The 20,276-nt window shown below is 39.1% G+C and overlaps 1 protein-coding gene across 2 annotated transcripts in view; it reads right to left on the bottom strand.

Moving 5' to 3' along the window:
• LOC124619776 (THO complex subunit 5 homolog) overlaps nucleotides 1–13,113 on the bottom strand; it is a 154,736-nt gene extending 141,623 nt beyond the window's left edge. The window contains exons 1-2 of one of the 2 annotated variants that reach the window (XM_047146361.1): nucleotides 12,966–13,113; nucleotides 12,379–12,728 (exon numbers count right to left, since the gene is read on the bottom strand). In XM_047146361.1, the coding sequence (XP_047002317.1) occupies nucleotides 12,379–12,728; nucleotides 12,966–13,064 (449 nt within the window). In that variant the 5' untranslated portion in view covers nucleotides 13,065–13,113. The remainder of the gene's footprint in view (nucleotides 1–12,378; nucleotides 12,729–12,965) is intronic. The other variant, XM_047146362.1, reaches the window with a different exon arrangement.
• Nucleotides 13,114–20,276: the final 7,163 nt, after the last annotated feature.

The raw sequence follows: 20,276 nt of genomic DNA on the forward strand, positions 1-20,276 counted from the left end.
GAATGACAGAGCATGGAATATTAGAAGTTTGAACATGACTGGGAAGCTGGGAAACCTGAAAATGGAAAAGTAAAGGTGAAGTGTGTATATAGCGGAAATCCCAAGAAGTTAATGTTTTATGGTCAGATGAATACAGAATAATATCAACAGCTCTACAAAATGTTAAAATGAGTGCAGGATACTTTATGAATAGGAAGGTAGGGCACAAAATTAGTTACTATGACCAGTTCAGTGATAGGGTAGTTCTCAACAAGAATCGACAGCAAACCAATGCCAACAAAAATACTTCTGATATACATGCTGACATCAAAAGCAAAAGGTGAAGAGACAAAGAAAGTGTAAAACATATGAAGATATTGAAAGGGAAACTCAATGTAAAGGATTTATAATCTAATAATCATTGGAGACTAGTACAATGTAGTGGGGGAGGAAACAGAAGACAGAGTTTTTGGAGAATATGGGCTTGGTAATAGGATTGAGAAAGACTGTTCTGTCTCAAATTCTAGTTAGTGATAACAAATATTGGCAATGGCAAGGAATGCGTTTCTGAAGAAGAGAAATTTGTTAACATCGAGTATTGATTTAAGTGTCAGGAAATCGTTTCTGAAAGTATTTGTATGGAGTGTAGCCATGTATGGAAGTGAAACGTGGATGATAAATAGTTTGGACAAGAAGAGAATAGAAGCTTTCGAAATGTGGTGCTACAGAAGAATGCTGCAGATTAGATGGGTAGATCACATAACTAATGAGGAGGTATTGAATAGAATTGGGGAGAAGAGGAGTTTGTGGCACAACTTGACTAGGACATGTTCTGAGGCATCAAGGGATCACCAATTTAGTACTGGAGGGCAGCATGGAGGGTAAAAATCATAGAGGGAGACCAAGAGATGAATACACAAAGCAGATTCAGAAGGATGTTGGCTGCAGTAGGTACTGGGAGATGAAGAAGCTTGCACAGGATAGAGTGGCATGGAGAGCTGCATCAAACCAGTCTCGGGACTGAAGACCACAACAACAACAAATATTGTACACTGTTTAAAAATCACATGAGGCGGAGGTGTACCTGGAAAAGACCTGGAAACAGATGGTCAGATAGAGACTCTGAAATCAGATATTGCACTGTACGGCATACACACGAGCAATACAGACTTTGACCACAATTTGTAAAGATCAGAAGTAGACAAAAATTTAAGAGGATCATCTAGAAGAATCAATGTGGAAAGAACTGGGATACTGCAGTGGTGTGGAATGATGAGGTGCATTTGAAATTCTCTAAGGCTGTAGATACTGCAATAATGAACACAGTAGGTGTTTCAGTTGAAGACAAATGGACATCTCTATAAAATGGGCACAAGTTAGATAAAAAGAGGTACATGAAACGTTAACTGTGAAGAAAGCTTGAGTAACAGAAGAAACATTTTAAGTGATATGACAAAAGAAATCTGTACTAAAATATTCAGGGAAAGACAGGAATACAGCACTATAAGTCATTTAGGAGCTGTAGGGAAGCCAAGGCAAAATGGCCCCAGGAAAAATGTGAAGAAATCCAAAAAGAAATGGTTGTTGGAATGACTGATTAAGCACACAGAGAAGTCAAAAGCACACACAGAAGTCACAACAACCTGTGGTGAAATTAAACACAAGGCCGTCAATATTAAGACTGCAATGACAATTATGCTGTGAAACACAGAAAAGAAAATGGGTCAGGAAGTACACTGAGGGCCTTTATGAGATGGAACAACTTGTCTGATGGCATGATACGAGTAGAAATAGTAGTTGATATGGAAGACATAATGAAGCCAGTATTAGAGTTACTTTATCAGAACTCTGAAAGACTTGTCCGCAGCTCGTGGTCTAATGGCTAGCGTTACTGCCTCTGGATCATGGGGTCTCGGGTACAATTCCCAGCGGGGTTGGGGATTTTCTCTGCCTGGGGACTGGGTGTTTGTGTTGTCCTCATCATTTCACCCCCCCCCCTCCCACCACCACCACCACCACCACCACCACCACCACCACCACCACCACCACCACCACCCTTTTATGACAGTGGCTAGATTGGATTTGTAAAAATTGGGGCTTTGTACAGGCGCTGATGACAGCGCAGTTGAGTGCCCCAAAAACCAAACATCATAATCTTGTCTGAAAGACTTGTGATCAAATAAGACAGCAGAGATAGACAACATTCCCATGGAATTTCTAGAGCCACTGCAGGAGGTGGCAACCAGATGACTATACAAATTGGCATGTCGAATCAATGAGACAGGAGATGTACTATCTGACTTTTGGAAAAATATAATCCACAACATCCTGAAGATAGCAAGGGCAGAGAAGCATAAGAACTATTGCACACAGCATAAGAACTATTGCACAATCAGCTTAGGATCTCATGCATCCAAGTTACTGACAAGAATAAATGCAGAAGAATGGAAAAGAAACTCTATGAGTTGTTAGACGAGGATAAGTTCGCTTTAGAAAAGGAAAAGACAAAGAAGAGAAAGTCCTGGCATACTTCACAAAGGAAGCAAGACTTATGAGAAATCAATGTACATTCATTGAATCTGTTGACCTGGAAGAAGTGGTGTTTGACCATGTAATGAGTAAGATGTTCAAAATTCTGAGAAAAATAGGAGTAACGTACATGGGAAGACAAGTAATATGCAACATAAGAACTAAGAGCAAACAATAATAACAGAAGGCCAAGAACGAAGTGCTTGGATTAAAGATGTAAGAAATGGATGCACACTTTCGCTCCCACTGTTCAATCTGCACACTGAAGAAGCAATGAAGGAAATAAAAGAAAGGTTCAGGAGTTGGATTAAAATTCACTGAGGAAATTGTTATACTCAGTGAAAATGAAGAAGAATTACAGGAACTGTTGAAAGGAGTGAACAGTCTAATTAGTACAGAATATGTACTGACGGTAAATAAGAAAGACAAAAGTAATGAGTGCAGAAATAAAATTAGCAAAAAAATAAAAATAAAAATTGGCAACATGACTAGATGAAGTTGAGGAATTCTGCAAAACATGGCACATGAACCACACAGGGCATTAAAAATAAGACTAGTAGAGGCAAAGGTGACATTACTGGCTATTTGAAGTCTGCCACTATCAAATACAATCCTCAATTAAGGAAAAGATTTCTGAGAATGTATGTTTGGGGTGCAGCGTTGTATGGTAGTGAATCATGGACTGTGGGAACAACAGAAAAGAAAAGAACTGAAGCATTTGTGAAATGGTGCTACATAAGGATGTTGAAAATTAGGTGAACCGATAATATAAGGAATGAACAGATTCTCCACACAATCAGCAGGAGGAACATGTGGAAAAACACAAACAAGAATGTACTGGATGATAGGACCTAAGATATGTTAAGGCATCATGGAATAACTTCTACAGTATTAGAGAGAACTACCAAAGGGAAAAACTGTACGGAAAGGCAAGGGATTGGACTACACCCAACAATTAACAGAACGAAGAGTTGAAGTACCACTCTCAGTAAAGAGGTTGGCACAGGAGAGAAATTCATGGTATGCAGCATCAAACGAGTAAGGAAGCTGACAACCTTTTAAAAGAAGAACAGGAAGAAGAAGAAGACAAAACTTTCCACGCAGTGCACTCTAATTTGTTAAGGCTTGATGAAAGCTTTTGCCATGTTTCCGGATACAGCTGCTTACAAAAATTGTAGGACACCCAGTTTATATTTTTGTATGGCCCTTAATAATGAGATAGCCATGATAACTTATTGCTACAGAATGGCCTGACAAACTGAAATGCTCACTGACTTCAAGCAACTGGTTACATAGATAAACCTCACGACGGGGATGCACACCTGAATCTGATACAATGCAGAATGCAAATTTTCAAAGGAAACAAACTGACAACCATGGTTCAAGGCCTGGAGTTTTTACTTCCAAATGGGTCCCTGGCATTGCTGCTTCATAGTTCACCTTATGTGGAACTGACATGGAGGCAAAAGTTGTCTATTTGTAGTGATAATAATAGCTACAATATCATTAACTGTGAAGACAATGAGGATGACACTTGAAACTGATTGCTGAGGAATTCCACTCTACATTATCTACATATAGGTTGTTGAAAGAGAGGGGTTGGACAGAAATATGGATACATCTGAAATACAACACATTACCCTGTCTAATACGGTGTAGGAAATGGATGGGATTCAAGACAGCTCCCAGTCATCTAAGAATGGATAAACACAAGTTCTGTGTGGTTCTCACGGTAGCACTATATTATTCTTCCTGCAAAACTGTGGCTAGGTCCAATAATGATTATGGAGCCGGATAATGATCGTGCACCCTTATCGCCAATGGCTCAAAAGTATAGAGATCTGGTGACTGCGGTGGCCAAGGGAGATAGGACAATTCATCCTTGTGCTCACAAAACCAGTCCTCAGTCCTGGACGATGTGAGCTGTGTGAACAGGGGTCGTGTCATCGTGGAACACAGGATCAACACTGGGGAACAAACAGTGTTTACCAATGGATGGACCTGGTCAACTAAATTCGTCAAATAACCATTGGCAGTAATGTGACATTGCAGATCGTGGGGCCCATGGGAAATGTGATATGGCTGCCCAAATCAGCACCGAAGCCCCTCCATATTGCATTCTTGGGATGTAAACTCTGCCGGAAGTTGGAAACAGTGTGGCTTCGGCCTATCACTGATAAGTAGTTTTGGAATTTCAGCTCACTCTGCAATTTCCTGCTTACGGAGCCCCCTTCATGTTATTTTGGTGCTGACACAATTTGACAGTGCAGCATTTAGTTTTAGTTCTGTGGTGACTTTTGCAGCTGTTGTCCTCTTACTTTTTGTCACAATCCTCTTCAATGACCATGCCTCTTGGTCATTCAAACCACATTTTCATTTATATTGTGACTTACTGGATGATGTCATTCCACTTTCTTCAACATGATGCCTCTTGAAACACTACACACTTCGGCTATCTTGGTTACAGAAGCACAGACCATACAAGCACTAATAATTAGCCCAAGTTCAAACTCGCTTAACTCTGACATAATGCACACAGAACCTCACAGAACACTGATCTGAACAAGACTGACACTTACAACTTATTGAGGGCATTGCACAGATGTTGTCAGTGGTCAAATACAACAGCACAACCTGCAGGGTTGGCAAGGACCTGCATTTATGTTCAAGTATGCATTTCTTGCAGCATTTCCATATTTTTGGCCAACAACAGTACAGAGCCTACATACCTGAATCCAGTTGGTATCATTTGTTTCCCGATGATCAAAGAACATGGCAATATGGTGTCAGGATTGCACAAAGGCATTTCATAGTGCGGATAGTGATCTATGACTGACCAGAATTTTTGATACAGCTTTGAATGGCATAATCAGTCAAGCAGAGGGGTTACCTTCATAGTCTCAGACGTTACTGGATTTAGCGTAAGAAACACATACTTTTTCTTTTCTCCAAAAAAATTCCTGCCCCGAGATACAGCCCTCCAAAGATGACACTGTGAACACCATTTTGAAGATGCCAACTCAGAAAAAAATTTAAAATGCTTTATCTGTGTAACAGTTCTAGATATTTTGTTAGGGTCTTTTTATTTGAAAGATAATTGCTTTAGGCCATTGATTAGAATGGTATCCTCCATTTGGAGATATCTGTCAAAAGTTCTTTTACTGTTGCCACTCGATTTTTTTTTATAATTTACAATTTTTTCTCTGTTGATTAGTACCACATAGTACTATATTCTCTGTAAAGAAGAGCTTCCACTTTTAAGGTGGACATGTTTTATTTTTAAAAATAATTTTTTTTAGCTTTCAAGGGTAATTTATGTCTTTGCTGAAGTTTTTTCTTACTAATTTCTTTGTTACAATGTTTATTACTACTGTGTTTGTTGCAGTTATTTCTTATCACTTTCTTTGTTGCAGTTATTTCTTTCCACTTTCATTGTTGCAGATATTTCTCACTCTTTGTTGTAGCTTCTTGTCATGGTTGTTCATTGTTCATTGCAAGTTTCTGCAATTGTTCTGTGCTAATTTGTTTACTGCAGAGGCTTCTAATAAATGTGAGACCATCCAGTGAGTTTTGTGTTTTGTGAGGATTTTGTCAGTTGACACTGTTGCAGAGTGTTTTGTGAAAAGGTCTGTTTGAAATGTCTTCTGACTGGGGCCATAGGAGAGTAAAGTGTGCTGACTATTTGCATATCCATAATAGAGTGATACATAATACAAACAAAAACCAGACTATGTTTTGGTTGGGAATAAGTCTTCTCATTTGAAGACTGTTTCAAAGTGAAGATGTTTCCAGTGATGACTTTTTGTGTTCTAAATGTTTTGACATAATTACAACAATGATAGTATCTGAACAAAGTAAAGCCTCCCATGGTGGAACTGATGCAGATTTTGCATCAATAGAGGAAGAATTAAATACCCTGAATCAGTCAACTGCAGAGTTAAGTGTTAGACCCGTTAAGAAACCGTGGTCAGTGAATTTGAGTCATAAGCTCTATGCATCAAGAAAGTGCAGAGAAATTACTAAAGCTATGGATGAATACACTACAGCAAAACTGACCACACTCTTCAAAGTAGAAATTCCATCTTCAGAAGAAAATAAACCAAAGCACTCTTTCACCTCTCCTCAGGAATTTTTCACAAATATCAATTTGGCTGTTGAATATTGTGCATCCTACAGCAAAATGGTACAAGTTTTAACTATTGTCTCCCATGTACTCTTATACTGATGGAACGTGGTTCAAAATTCTTTTCTTTGAAAATGTCCCTGAAATAATAGTTGCACCTTTTCAATGTAGGATGCACAATATTCAACAGCGGAATTGATATTTGTGAAAAGTTCCTGGCAAGAGAGCTATGGTTCATCTTCTTCTGAAGATGGAATTCCTACTTTGAAGAGTGTCGTCAGTTTTGCTGCAGCGTATTCATCCATAGCTTTAGTAATTTCTCTGCACTTTATTGATGCATAGAGCTTATGACTCAACTTCACTGACCACAGTTTCTCAATGGGACTAACACCTACCTTGGTGGTTGACTGATTCACGGTATTTAATTCTCCCTCTATTGATGCAAAATCTGCACCATGGGAGGATTCGCCTTGTTCAGATACTATCATTGTTGTAATTCTGTCAAAACATTTAGAACACAAAAAGTCATCACTGGAAACACTTTCACTTTGAAACAGAGCCATCAGATGAGAACTCTTCTTCCCAACCTGAACAATGTCTGTTTTTTCGTTTGTTGTATGTATCACTCTTTTATGGATATGCAAATAATCAGCACACTTCACTCACCTGTGGCCCCAGTCAGAAGACATTTCAAACAGTCCTTTTCACAAAACACACTGCAACTGTGTCAATTGGCAAGTTCCTGGCGAAAACACAGAACTCACTGGATGGTCTCACCTTTCTTAGAAGCCTCTTTAGCAAACCGATTAGTACTCAACAACTACAATACAGAAACCTGCAATGAACAACCATGACAAAGAAACTGACAAGGAACTACAACAAAGAGTAAGAAATATCAACAACTATGAAAGTGTTGTTATTATGTGGTCTTCAGGGATTGGTTTGATGCAGCTTTCAATGCTACTCTATCCTGGGCAAGCTTCTTCATCTTTAAGTACCTACTGCAACCTACATCCTTCTGAATCTGCTCAGTGTATTCATCCCTTGGTCTCTCTCTACGATTTTTACCTTCCACACTGCCCTCCAATGCTAAACTGGTGATGCCTTGATGCCTTAGAACATGTCCTATCAACTTATCCCTTCTTGTAGTCAAGTTGTGCCACAAATTTCTCTTCTCCCCAATTCTATTCAATACCTCTTCATTAGTTATGTGAGCTACCCATCTAATCCTCAGCATTCTTCTGTAGCACCGCATTTCGAAAGCTTCTATTCTCTTCTTGTCTAAACTATTTATCGTCCATGTTCCACTTCCATACAGGGCTACAATCCATACAAATACTTTCAGAAAAGACTTCCTGACACCTAAATCTACATTAGATGTTAACAAATTTCTCTTCTTCAGAAACGCTTTTCTTGGCATTGCCAGTCCACATTTTATATCCTCTCTACTTCAACCATCATCAGTTATTTTGCTCCCCAAATAGCAAAACTCCTTTACTACTTTAAGTGTCATTTCCTAATCTAATCCCCTCAGCATCACCCGATTTAATTTGACTACATCCCACTATCCTCATTTTGGTTTTGTTGATGTTCATCTTATATCCTCCTTTCAAGACACTGTCCATTCCGTTCACCTGCTCTTCCAGATCCTTTGTTGTCTCCGACAGAATTACAATGTCATCGGCAAACAACAAAGTTTTTATTTCTTCTCCATGAATTTTAATTCCTACTCCAAATTTTTCTTGTGTTTCCTTTACTGCTTGCTCAATATACAGACTGAATCACATCGGGGATAGGCTACAACCTCTGCTTCTCTTTCATGCCCCTCGACTCGCATAACTGCCATCTGGTTTCTGTACAAATTGTAAATAGCCTTTAGCTAAGAGAGTATTCCAGTCAACATAGTCAAAAGCTTTCTCTAAGTCTACAAATGCTAGAAATGTAGGTTTGACTTTCCTTTATCTTCTAAGATAAGTCATAGGGTCAGTATTGCCTCACATGTTCCAACATTTCTAGAGAGCGAAAAGAAATAACTGCAGCAAAAAAATGTGATAAGAAATAACTACAACAAAGACAACAGAAATAAACATTGTAACAAAGAAATTAGTAAGAAACAACTTCAGCAAAGACATACATTACACTAGAAAGTTAAAAAAATGATTTTTTTAAATAAAGCTGTCCAACTTAAAAGTGGAAGCTTTCTTTTTCAGGGAATATAGAATCACAGGAAAAAAAAGAAAAAAAAAATCAAAATTTTATGGCTTGCCATTTAAAAAAAAAAAAAAAAAAATATTCCATAAATTATGCAAAAGTTCGGAACACTAAAGTAAAAGAACTTTGAGAGATAAGTCCAAATGGAGGATTTCTTTGTCATCATAAAGCAGCTCTCTCTCTCTCTCTCTCTCTCTCTCTCTCTCTCTCTCTCTCTCTCTCTCTCTCTCTCTCTCTCTCTAAAAAAAAAAAAAAAAACACTGTTGCAGAGATATAGCATTTTACAATTTCTTCCAAAATTCGCATTTTTCAAAATGGTGTTCGCAATGTCATCTTTAGAGGCCTGTATCTCAGGGCACAATTTTTTTTTTGAGGGGGGGGGGGGGGGGGGGGGGGAAGCCTGTTTCTTACTTATTCCTCAATGCTAAATCCAATAACATCAACGACTATGAAGGTAAACCACCTGCCTGAAGTGATATGGATTTTGCCACATAAATTAAGGTCCTAAAACTGATAAGAGCTGAAATTTGCCAAAAAGGGCAAGAAGAAAACCATACGTATCATAAATGTCCTTAGTGTTACATATGCTGCCATTATTTAGGAACATTTTGTCATCATCTGTTTTTCCAATTAACTTCACCCTTTTGAGGAAAGAAATAATTTTGACAAACACCAGTTTTGGACTGACAATAAATGTGCAAGCAGATCCTGAACTTCAGTCACAGTTATGAAAAATACCGATTTTGTATTCGCCAACTTTGTGTGCATAGAAAATTGTGCTCCATTTGTGGGATTATTCATTTCTGTCACATTTATTGGAGACAATTATCTAACAGTCAATATAATCCTTAAATGTGAAATGCTCTATTCCAAAATGTGATACATTTGATTCCTGGAACTGATTGTAAAATTTAGTGTTGCTTCATGCCATTCAAGGACAGGTGGAATACTGAGTTGGTTCAATGGCAAAGAAGCAATCAGGCAACATTGGCTAAATCAGAATTTATGGATCTTATCTGCAAAGTATGGCCAAATGCTTTGTAGCCGAAAAACAGTTTCAGGCTTAAGAAAAGCATTAATTTGTCCCTACAAAAGGTGATCAGAGTGTCCTGTTCGCTGACTGGATACCAAAAAAGTTCAGAAATATAACAAGCAAGGCAAAACAAAACTGAATGAACTAATTAATGCCACTGGTGGTAGTATTGAGGTGGATCACACCCCTTCTTAAAATGATACCACACCACCTGGTTGTGATGGAGGAGCAGTTGAAGCTATTAGTTCTTTAAGAAGTAGTACAATCTCTATTTGCAAGAGAAAATCTGCAGCAAGTTCTGAGAATTTTCTCTTTCAGAGCGTAAAAAAGGTGATGAACCTGAGTTGACAGAAGCATCCGATCCCACGCATCGGCTTTGACCCGTGACGTACGGGTGTTGTCGTGTGTGACGTCATGAAGGCGCGGAGTTTGGTTTGTGAGTGTGGCGTGTTTGTAGATGTCATCGTGTTGTGGTTTCTTGTGCTCTCTGGTGGTATGTTCAGGGTTTTCGTTAGTGTTGTGTAATGGGCTCAGTTTGCTTTTGCTCATTATCCAGAATTGTTCGAGTGTTGATTATCCAGAATTGTTTGAGTGTTGGCTGTGTTTGTAGCGGAATTCGTTTCAGTGAGTTAACGATTTTGTGTGAAGTTAATTTAGCGTTGTTCGCTGTACGTCGGATGGTAATTTTAGTAAAATTAATTGATTGTTGTGTTTGTTCAGGAATGGATATGACGAATAAAATTAACAGTGCGCAAGTCAAGGGAAGTGTTAGATCCCAATGTGTGGCTGTGTATGTTGGTCTTGGTATCGGGAGGCCAAGGGAAGTGTTTGATCTTAATTTATGGGATCGGGAGCTGCTGTTGAGCTGTATAAGTCAAGGGAAGTGTCCGATTCCAGATGATTGTGTTTAGTGGTATTTGGGGAGTTTTGTGATGTCGGTTTTTTTCGTCATTTTGTGTGGTTTTGTATGGAGGTGGATGTCTAAATTTGTTTATATTTAGTTTGCCGCCACCAAAAAACACCATATTTCCCGCGCTTGTCCCATTAGTGTCATTAGGCTTTTTGTGGAAAGTGTGTGTGTGTTTTTCGATGTATTTTCGTCCTCATAATGTGTACGCAACGACTTTATATGCGTCATATTGGAATCGTGGTTTATGGTCGTTTCCGCCATATTTGTGACGTCATGGGTCAAAGCAGATGGGCGGGATCGGACGCTTCCGTATTTCCATGAACCTGTGGCCAAGTGCAATCAGACAGACCCATAATCACAGATAAAACCTCAGAGGACTACACCAAACTCACTGCTGAGAAAGAAAAGCCTCCAAACCAAAAGGCAAAGCTATGCCTTTGACAAAAGCTATGACAAGTATACAAAACGGGAACTGAGGAGACCGATTCCAATTCTGACATCTCTTTGAAGAGCAACCACAGCCATTTCAAAGGACACATCCCGGAATCTACCTAGGAGTCATTTTGGAAAAGCATGGAAAACCTAAATATGGATGGCTGGACAGGAATTTGATCTGCCTTCCTCCCAAATGAGTGTCGAGTGTGCTAACCAATGTGTGACCTCACTTGGTGAGTAGTAGAAAAGAGGTAGTCACACAGCTACACATATTTCTGTACCATACAAAATGTACTGTGAAATGATCTGTAAGTTGTGGCTCTACAGTTTGAGGCAAGGACAGACAAATTTTTACATTAAAAGACATTTTTCTTATAAAAAACAGTGTTGTGACAGGGAAATAGCTAATTGCTCATGTTGCTACTGGGATGGGATATACGAGATGAGGAATCTACTTTGTGTTGAATGGTCCTGTTGATGTCAAAAAAAACAGTTATTTTCTTGTATTATTATTATTATATTGTATTAGTGTCATATTTAGGCAGTAATTGTAAACAGTTCCTACCAAATGTTGGTTGGCTCTACTATTACTTAAAATAGAATAAATAAATAAATAAAGAAACTTTTGTAGTTCACTCTGAAATAAGTATCATGGCATAAATGTTTCAAAAATGTTCTCCGCAGAAAAATTCCAGTCAGCAAATACATATATACGACTTTCAGTTCCCTATTTCATTTCGGAGACATCAACCGTCTATATTCGGTATACAATAAGAACGTCAGTCTTGTATGGTATTCTGGACCAACCATATCACATCTGTGAGTTCCAGTCAGTAAAACGAAGCAATGCACTAGTCTACATTTGTGACTTTACAGAATTAAATATACTTTCATTTTAAAACAACTTATACTTTATTATTAACATGTTTTTCAACTTTTAAAAAATACAAACAAGCTTTGTTGTATTGCACCATATTTAGGACACTTGACCGTTCTAAAAATGCAAGGGGTCCACTATGTAACTATCGCTCTTGAATTAAACTGGTGATGTAAGTTGTTATATTACTGCTCAAGGTAAAAATTTTACGGCAGGTCTTACTATATCTATATAAAACGGGGCGCTGGAACAAGAAAGTTTAATTACATGATAGTACTTACTTGAACTGGAGGCATTTTGTAACTTCTTTCTTCACGTGTAGAATTTCATACAGAAGGTTCTGCAGCTGGAGATGATAGCTATCTAGCTGTTGCTTAGCTTTATACAGTGTCTCTCTTGATTGCTTGGTTCTAAACTTTTCTAGACGATTCAACTTTTTCAAAAGAACGAACAACAAACATCCTTGTATTCTTTTCTCATTTATTTTATCGGCGGCCTGACTGCCCTGGGTCTTTAGCTCGCTAATCTCAACCATTAAGTTACGATATTCATCGCATATTTCATAAAACCGTTTCCTATCATATGTAGCATCCCTCAGTTGTACTTCCGTCTCTTCAAATTCAATGACATTCTGCAAATATACACGATATAGTAAGACGGGCATGTAAATTCAAAACAATAGTCTTATGTGACAGTCAAGAATATGTTTGGTTGCAAAAGGCATATGTTTCGAAACAGATCTGAGGTTGAAATATTCAACTTCACTCTAGCAAACGTTGTCATTTCGTGGAAACGCAAAATATAATTAGTGTTGTTTCATTTCAGCTCATACAATAAAAAAGCGAAAACAGCAACTACTTCGTAATACCTTATATATATCCCCATCAGAAACTTTTACCGAACCTGATGACGCACCGGAGGTACCCTTGCGACGTTTTTTAGGCGGTATATTATCCTTTTCGTTCATTCTCTCTTCCACAATTATATACACATGCTGTAAACACACAATGCAAAGATTCTACCTAACGACAACAACTGCAGCACTCATACACTCTGAATGTGCATATACGAAAGATATATCGACCTTTGTATAGCAACCGAGTAATTAGGGTTGAAATCGTTAGATTTCCAACTTTTTTGCGAAAAAAACAGCAATACGTTATTAGGACACAAGTCGAGTGCATTAAACAAATAAAGCAGGACCAAAATACTGCTTAATCAGAACAAATAGTGGTACAATGTATATGAACAGTGGCCCATTCGGGGAGGGAGGAGGCCTCGCCCACTTCCTCCACATTTATAAAACTGAGAATTCCTGGTTAGATTAGATTAGATTAGATTAGATTAATACTAGTTCCATGGATCATGAATACGATATTTCGTAATGATGTGGAACGAGTCGAATTTTCCAATACATGACATAATTAGGTTAATTTAACAACATACTTAAGTTAATATAACAACTTTATTTTTTTGTGTTTTTTTGTTTTTCTTTATTTTTTTAATTTTTTTTCTTAATTTATATCTAAAAATTCCTCTATGGAGTAGAAGGAGTTGTCATTCAGAAATTCTTTTAATTTCTTCTTAAATACTTGTTGGTTATCTGTCAGACTTTTGATACTATTTGGTAAGTGACCAAAGACTTTAGTGCCAGTATAATTCACCCCTTTCTGGGCCAAAGTTAGATTTAATCTTGAATAGTGAAGATCGTCCTTTCTCCTAGTATTGTAGTTATGCACACTGCTATTACTTTTGAATTGGGTTTGGTTGTTAATAACAAATTTCATAAGAGAGTATATATACTGAGAAGCTACTGTGAATATCCCTAGATCCTTAAATAAATGTCTGCAGGATGATCTTGGGTGGACTCCAGCTATTATTCTGATTACACGCTTTTGTGCAATAAATACTTTATTCCTCAGTGATGAATTACCCCAAAATATGATGCCATGTGAAAGCAATGAGTGAAAATAGGCGTAGTAAGCTAATTTACTAAGATGTTTATCACCAAAATTTGCAATGACCCTTATTGCATAAGTAGCTGAACTCAAACGTTTCAGCAGATCATCAATGTGTTTCTTCCAATTTAATCTCTCATCAATGGACATACCTAAAAATTTGGAATATTCTACCTTAGCTATATGCTTCTGATTAAGGTCTATATTTATTAATGGCGTCATACCATTCACTGTACAGAACTGTATGTACTGTGTCTTATCAAAATTCAGTGAGAGTCCGTTTACAAGGAACCACTTAGTAATTTTCTGAAAGACAGTACTGACAATTTCATCAGTTAATTCTTGTTTCTCAGGTGCGATTACTATACTTGTATCATCAGCGAAGAGAACTAACTTTGCCTCTTCATGAATATAGAATGGCAAGTCATTAATATATAATAAAAACAACAAAGGACCCAAGACTGACCCTTGGGGAACCCCATTCTTGATAGTTACCAGTTTGAGGAATGTGCTAATCTTTGCATGTTACGAGAACTACTTATTTCAACTTTCTGCACTCTTCCAGTTAGGTACGAATTAAACCATTTGTGCACTGTCCCACTCATGCCACAATACTTGAGCTTGTCTAGCAGAATTTCATGATTTACACAATCAAAAGCCTTTGAGAGATCACAAAAAATCCCAATGGGTGGTGTTCGGTTATTCAGATCATTCAAAATTTGACTGGTGAAAGCATATATGGCATTTTCTGTTGAAAAACCTTTCTGGAAACCAAACTGACATTTTGTTAGTACTTCATTTTTACAGATATGTGAAGCTACTCTTGAATACATAACTTTCTCAAAAATTTTGGATAAAGCTGTTAGAAGGGAGATTGGACGGTAATTGTTGACATCAGATCTATCCCCCTTTTTATACAAAGGTATAACAATAGCATATTTCAGTCTATCAGGGAAAATGCCCTGTTCCAGAGAGCTATTACACAGGTGGCTGAGAATCTTACTTATCTGTTGAGAACAAGCTTTTAGTATTTTGCTGGAAATGCCATTAATTCCATGTGAGTTTTTGCTTTTAAGCAAGTTTATTATTTTCCTAATTTTAGAGGGAGAAGTGGGTGAGATTTCAATTGTATCAAATTGCATAGGTATGGCCTCTTCCATTAACAGCCTACCATCTTCTAATGAACACCTGGATCCTACTATATCCACAACATTTAGAAAATGATTATTAAAAATATTTTCAACTTCTGACTTTTTGTTCGTAAAGTTTTCATTCAATTTGATGGTAATACTGTCTTCCTCTGCTATTGGTTGACCTGTTTCTCTTTTAATAATATTCCAAATTGTTTTAATTTTATTATCAGAGTTGCTGATTTCAGACATGATACACATACTCCTGGATTTTTAAATAACTTTTCTTAATATAACACAGTAGTTTTTATAATTTTTGATAGTTTCTGGGTCACTACTCTTTCTTGCTGTCAGGTACATTTCCCTTTTCCGGTTACAAGATATTTTTATACCCTTAGTAAGCCATGGTTTGTTACAAGGTTTCTTACGAGTATATTTAACTATTTTCTTGGGGAAGCAGTTTTCAAATACATTTACAAAAATGTCATGAAATAAATTATATTTTAAATTGGCATCAGGTTCACGGTACACCTCATCCCAGTCTAACTGCTGTAGGCTTTCCCTGAAATTTGCAATTGTTAAATCGTTGACTGAACGTACTACTTTGGAGGACTGTTTAGTATTGCTGAATGGAGCTATGTCGTATATTGTAACTAGCTGTGCACAATGATCAGAAAGACCATTCTCAACAGGCTGAGCATTTATCTGGTTAAATTTATCTTGGTCTATAAAGAAGTTATCTATCAGTGAGCTGCTATCCTTTACCACCCGAGTAGAAAAATCAATAACGGGTGTCAAATTGAAAGAACCGAGTAATACTTCAAGGTCATTTTTCCTATTACCCTCTTTCAGAGAATCTACATTGAAGTCCCCACCAATAATAATTTTCTTGCCCCTGTCTGACAGATAGCACAACAAGGAGTCCAAATTTTTCAGAAATAGATGAAAATTTCCTGATGGGGACCTATATACAGTTAAAATTATAAATGTGCCTTTATTTAATTTAAGCTCACAGGCACATGCTTCTATATGTTTCTCTACACAAAACTTTTTTGTTTCTATACTTTTTGCACAATGATAACTTTTGACATATATGGCAACTCCTCCTTTCTCCATATTTTCTCTCATTACATGTGCAGAGAGCTTATAACCACTTACATTTACCTTATCCATATCAGTAACAATGTGATGCTCAGACAGGCATAGTATATCTATTTCATTCTCAGCTTCTAAATCTTCTAAACAAACCAGAAGCTCATCTGCTTTATTCTTTAAACTCCCAATATTTTGATGAAATATACTTACATTATTTTTAATTATACTTTTATGAGAACCTTTCCTTATTTTAACATTTGCAGTACTCTCCTGTCTGAGTTTCTCATTGTGCTTAGGCCTAGTTCCTATACCAGTGGTCACATGGTGTTCAGAGAGGCAGATTATGTCAATTGGGTTGGGTGACTTTAATTCATCAATGCAATTACCTAGGACTGAGATACAACTTGGTGGAGATAAAATTTCTGGTGATTGGTGAAAATTTATAATTGATAGCTGTGATTGGTGATCGAATGTGCTAGAATTGTGCTGTTTAATTTCTTTCCTAAACTGAAGATTTGTTTCAATCCTGACCTCTCGTAGAACTTGACATCTTTCTGTCTTACCTATCCTAAAAAAGGTGCTGCTCCAACACCTGTAACCACTGGTATTTTACCATTCATGGCAGTGCCTCCCCCCCTTAAATTTCCTGATATTACCCCAGCCAGTTTCCCCTTCCCTTTCCTGTTGAGATGTAGGCCGTGCCTGGTATAGTCCCACCTACTGAGATAATCAACAGGAACCACACCAATATGAGCCCCCGCACCCGACCCAAGCAGCCGTTCCAACTCCAAATTAACTCTCCCAACAGAAGAGTTCAAATGAGGCCGGTCATGGCGTCTCAGAACAGATACAAATTCAACATTGGTGTGTCTCGATGCCGACGGAATCTTTACCAGGTCACACTCTATACTGTACCCAGGATCTCTGTCGATGCTGTTCCCTGGCCCTCTCACAATAACCACGGTGTCTTCCCTGGTAAATCCTTTACAGAGTGAACCTAAATCCTCTGTCACCTGATCCAGACTAGCACTTGGTTTGAAAAAATTTTTGACCTGGTATTCTGGTCCTAATTCCTCCTGCAGAAGTTGGCCTACACCTCTGGCATGAGAACTGCCTAACAACAAAACTTTCTTCCTTTTCGATGACTTTCCTACATTCTTTTTCAATTTCCTATTGAAAGTTTGTTGTGTCCTGTCTACACCTACCTCTGCTTGAGGCTCATCAGTTTCTAACTGAAGCAACAGGAATCTCTCCTGAACTTGAGTATAGCCGGATTCACACACGCGACAAAAGTGACTTCACAGCTAATGGTAGACTGCAGTTTCAATGAAGTTGTATGAGTGAACTCCCAGTTTTTAGTGGCGCAATCTAAGAGATGCAACTTCTCTCATGCCACGTAAAGTTCAACTTGGTTGTATTTTGTTGTGCCACTTTCCTTCCACTACTGCTCCCTGATAGCAGAACTTCGAAACACGAGCATTCTGTCGCAGTTATTGTGGAATAATTGCTGCTGTACTCCATTGACTTCAGTGTGTTTTCATTTCATTACTGGAAAAAGTGAAAACATTGGTCGGCACGTACACTTTCGAGCATCTGGTACTACAAAAAGAGCAGCCTATGTTTGATCTTCTGCAGTAGTGTGTGTGTGTGTGTGTGTGTGTGTGTGTGTGTGTGTGCGTGTGTGTGTGTAGGGGGGGAGGCAATATTTAGAAATCAATGACGTTTCCCACATTCTGCAAAGATTTTTGGATGAATAAATACATAAACTTAATATATGTAGCCAAAAACATGTGTTGTATAAACTTCGTGAGACCAAACATAACATAAATTTCGGATTATAAGTAGGAAATAGTTCCCGAGTCTAATGTAGCAGCTGTTAAACTAAAAATATGTTACTCGAAATGCCTATATCAATGAATACAATAAGATTCTAAAATGTTGGAAGAGTGATGTGTCTGCAGATGATATCAAGGAAACGACAAGCTCTGCAGCAAAACGCAAATTGGAGAGGAAGGAAGAAGTAAAAGAAAAGAGACGAGCACTCACCGTTCAGCAACACCAGCAACAAATAACAAAGGAGGTAACGAATTCGATAACACTCAACACGGGTACATCTGACAGAAAAGAGACGAGCACTCACCGTTGAACAACACGAGCAACCATTAACAAAGGTGGTAGTGAATTCGCAACACACAAACAGGTATGTCTGACGCCTTTACTTTAAATGAAGGATCAAATCTCCTTCTCCACAGGGGGACATTGAGGATAGCACTGGTTAGTAGGTCATCTAGCACACAACTTATCCAAGAAAAGAGTAATATACCAAGGGAAAATACTTTACAAAAAAATGTAAAGTTAATACACTCCTGGAAATAGAAAAAAGAACACATTGACACCGGTGTGTCAGACCCACCATACTTGCTCCGGACACTGCGAGAGGGCTGTACAAGCAATGATCACACGCACAGCACAGCGGACACACCAGGAACCGCGGTGTTGGCCGTCGAATGGCGCTAGCTGCGCAGCATTTGTGCACCGCCGCCGTCAGTGTCAGCCAGTTTGCCGTGGCATACGGAGCTCCATCGCAGTCTTTAACACTGGTAGCATGCCGCGACAGCGTGGACGTGAACTGTATGTGCAGTTGACGGACTTTGAGTGAGGGCATATAGTGGGCATGCGGGAGGCCGGGTGGACGTTCCGCCGAATTGCTCAACACGTGGGGCGTGAGGTCTCCACACTACATCGATGTTGTCGCCAGTGGTCGGCGGAAGGTGCACGTGCCCGTCGACCTGAGACCGGACCGCAGCGACGCACGGATGCACGCCAAGACCGTAGGATCCTAAGCAGTTAAGCAGTGCCGTAGGGGACCGCACCGCAACTTCCCAGCAAATTAGGGACACTGTTGCTCCTGGGGTATCGGCGAGGACCATTCGCAACCGTCTCCATGAAGCTGGGCTACGGTCCCGCACACCGTTAGGCCGTCTTCCGCTCACGCCCCAACATCGTGCAGCCCGCCTCCAGTGGTGTCGCGACAGGCGTGAATGGAGGGACGAATGGAGACGTGTCGTCTTCAGCGATGAGAGTCGCTTCTGCCTTGGTGCCAATGATGGTCGTATGCGTGTTTGGCGCCGTGCAGGTGAGCGCCACAATCAGGATTGCATACGACCGAGGCACACAGGGCCAACACCCGGCATCATGGTGTGGGGAGCGATCTCCTACACTGGCCGTACACCACTGGTGATCGTCAAGGGGACACTGAATAGTGCACGGTACATCCAAACCGTCATCGAACCCATCGTTCTACCATTCCTAGACCGGCAAGGGAACTTGCTGTTCCAACAGGACAATGCACGTCCACATGTATCCCGTGCCACCCAACGTGCTCTAGAAGGTGTAAGTCAACTACCCTGGCCAGCAAGATCTCCGGATCTGTCCCCCATTGAGCATGTTTGGGACTGGATGAAGCGTCGTCTCTCGCGGTCTGCACGTCCAGCACGAACGCTGGTCCAACTGAGGCGCCAGGTGGAAATGGCATGGCAAGCCGTTCCACAGGACTACATCTAGCATCTCTACGATCGTCTCCATGGGAGAATAGCAGCCTGCATTGCTGCGAAAGGTGGATATACACTGTACTAGTGCCGACATTGTGCATGCTCTGTTGCCTGTGCTATGTGCCTGTGGTTCTGTCAGTGTGATCATGTGATGTATCTGACCCCAGGAATGTGTCAATAAAATTTCCCCTTCCTGGGACAATGAATTCACGGTGTTCTTATTTCAATTTCCAGGAGTGTATATGATCAAAATAATGATAATGAATATCATAGCAACGCAATAGGTATAGGAATTTGTTTAGGAACTTAACGGTAATCTAGATAAATACTATCCCATGGCCTCAGGGAAGATACTATTAATGTCAGATTCTGAGTACAAGAAGAAAATCACAAATATATCAAGGTGATGGGAACAAACAGGACTTGTAATTATTTATCGACATGG

This window comes from Schistocerca americana, chromosome 6 (assembly GCF_021461395.2).
Source record: "Schistocerca americana isolate TAMUIC-IGC-003095 chromosome 6, iqSchAmer2.1, whole genome shotgun sequence".
Lineage (NCBI taxonomy): Eukaryota > Metazoa > Arthropoda > Insecta > Orthoptera > Acrididae > Schistocerca > Schistocerca americana.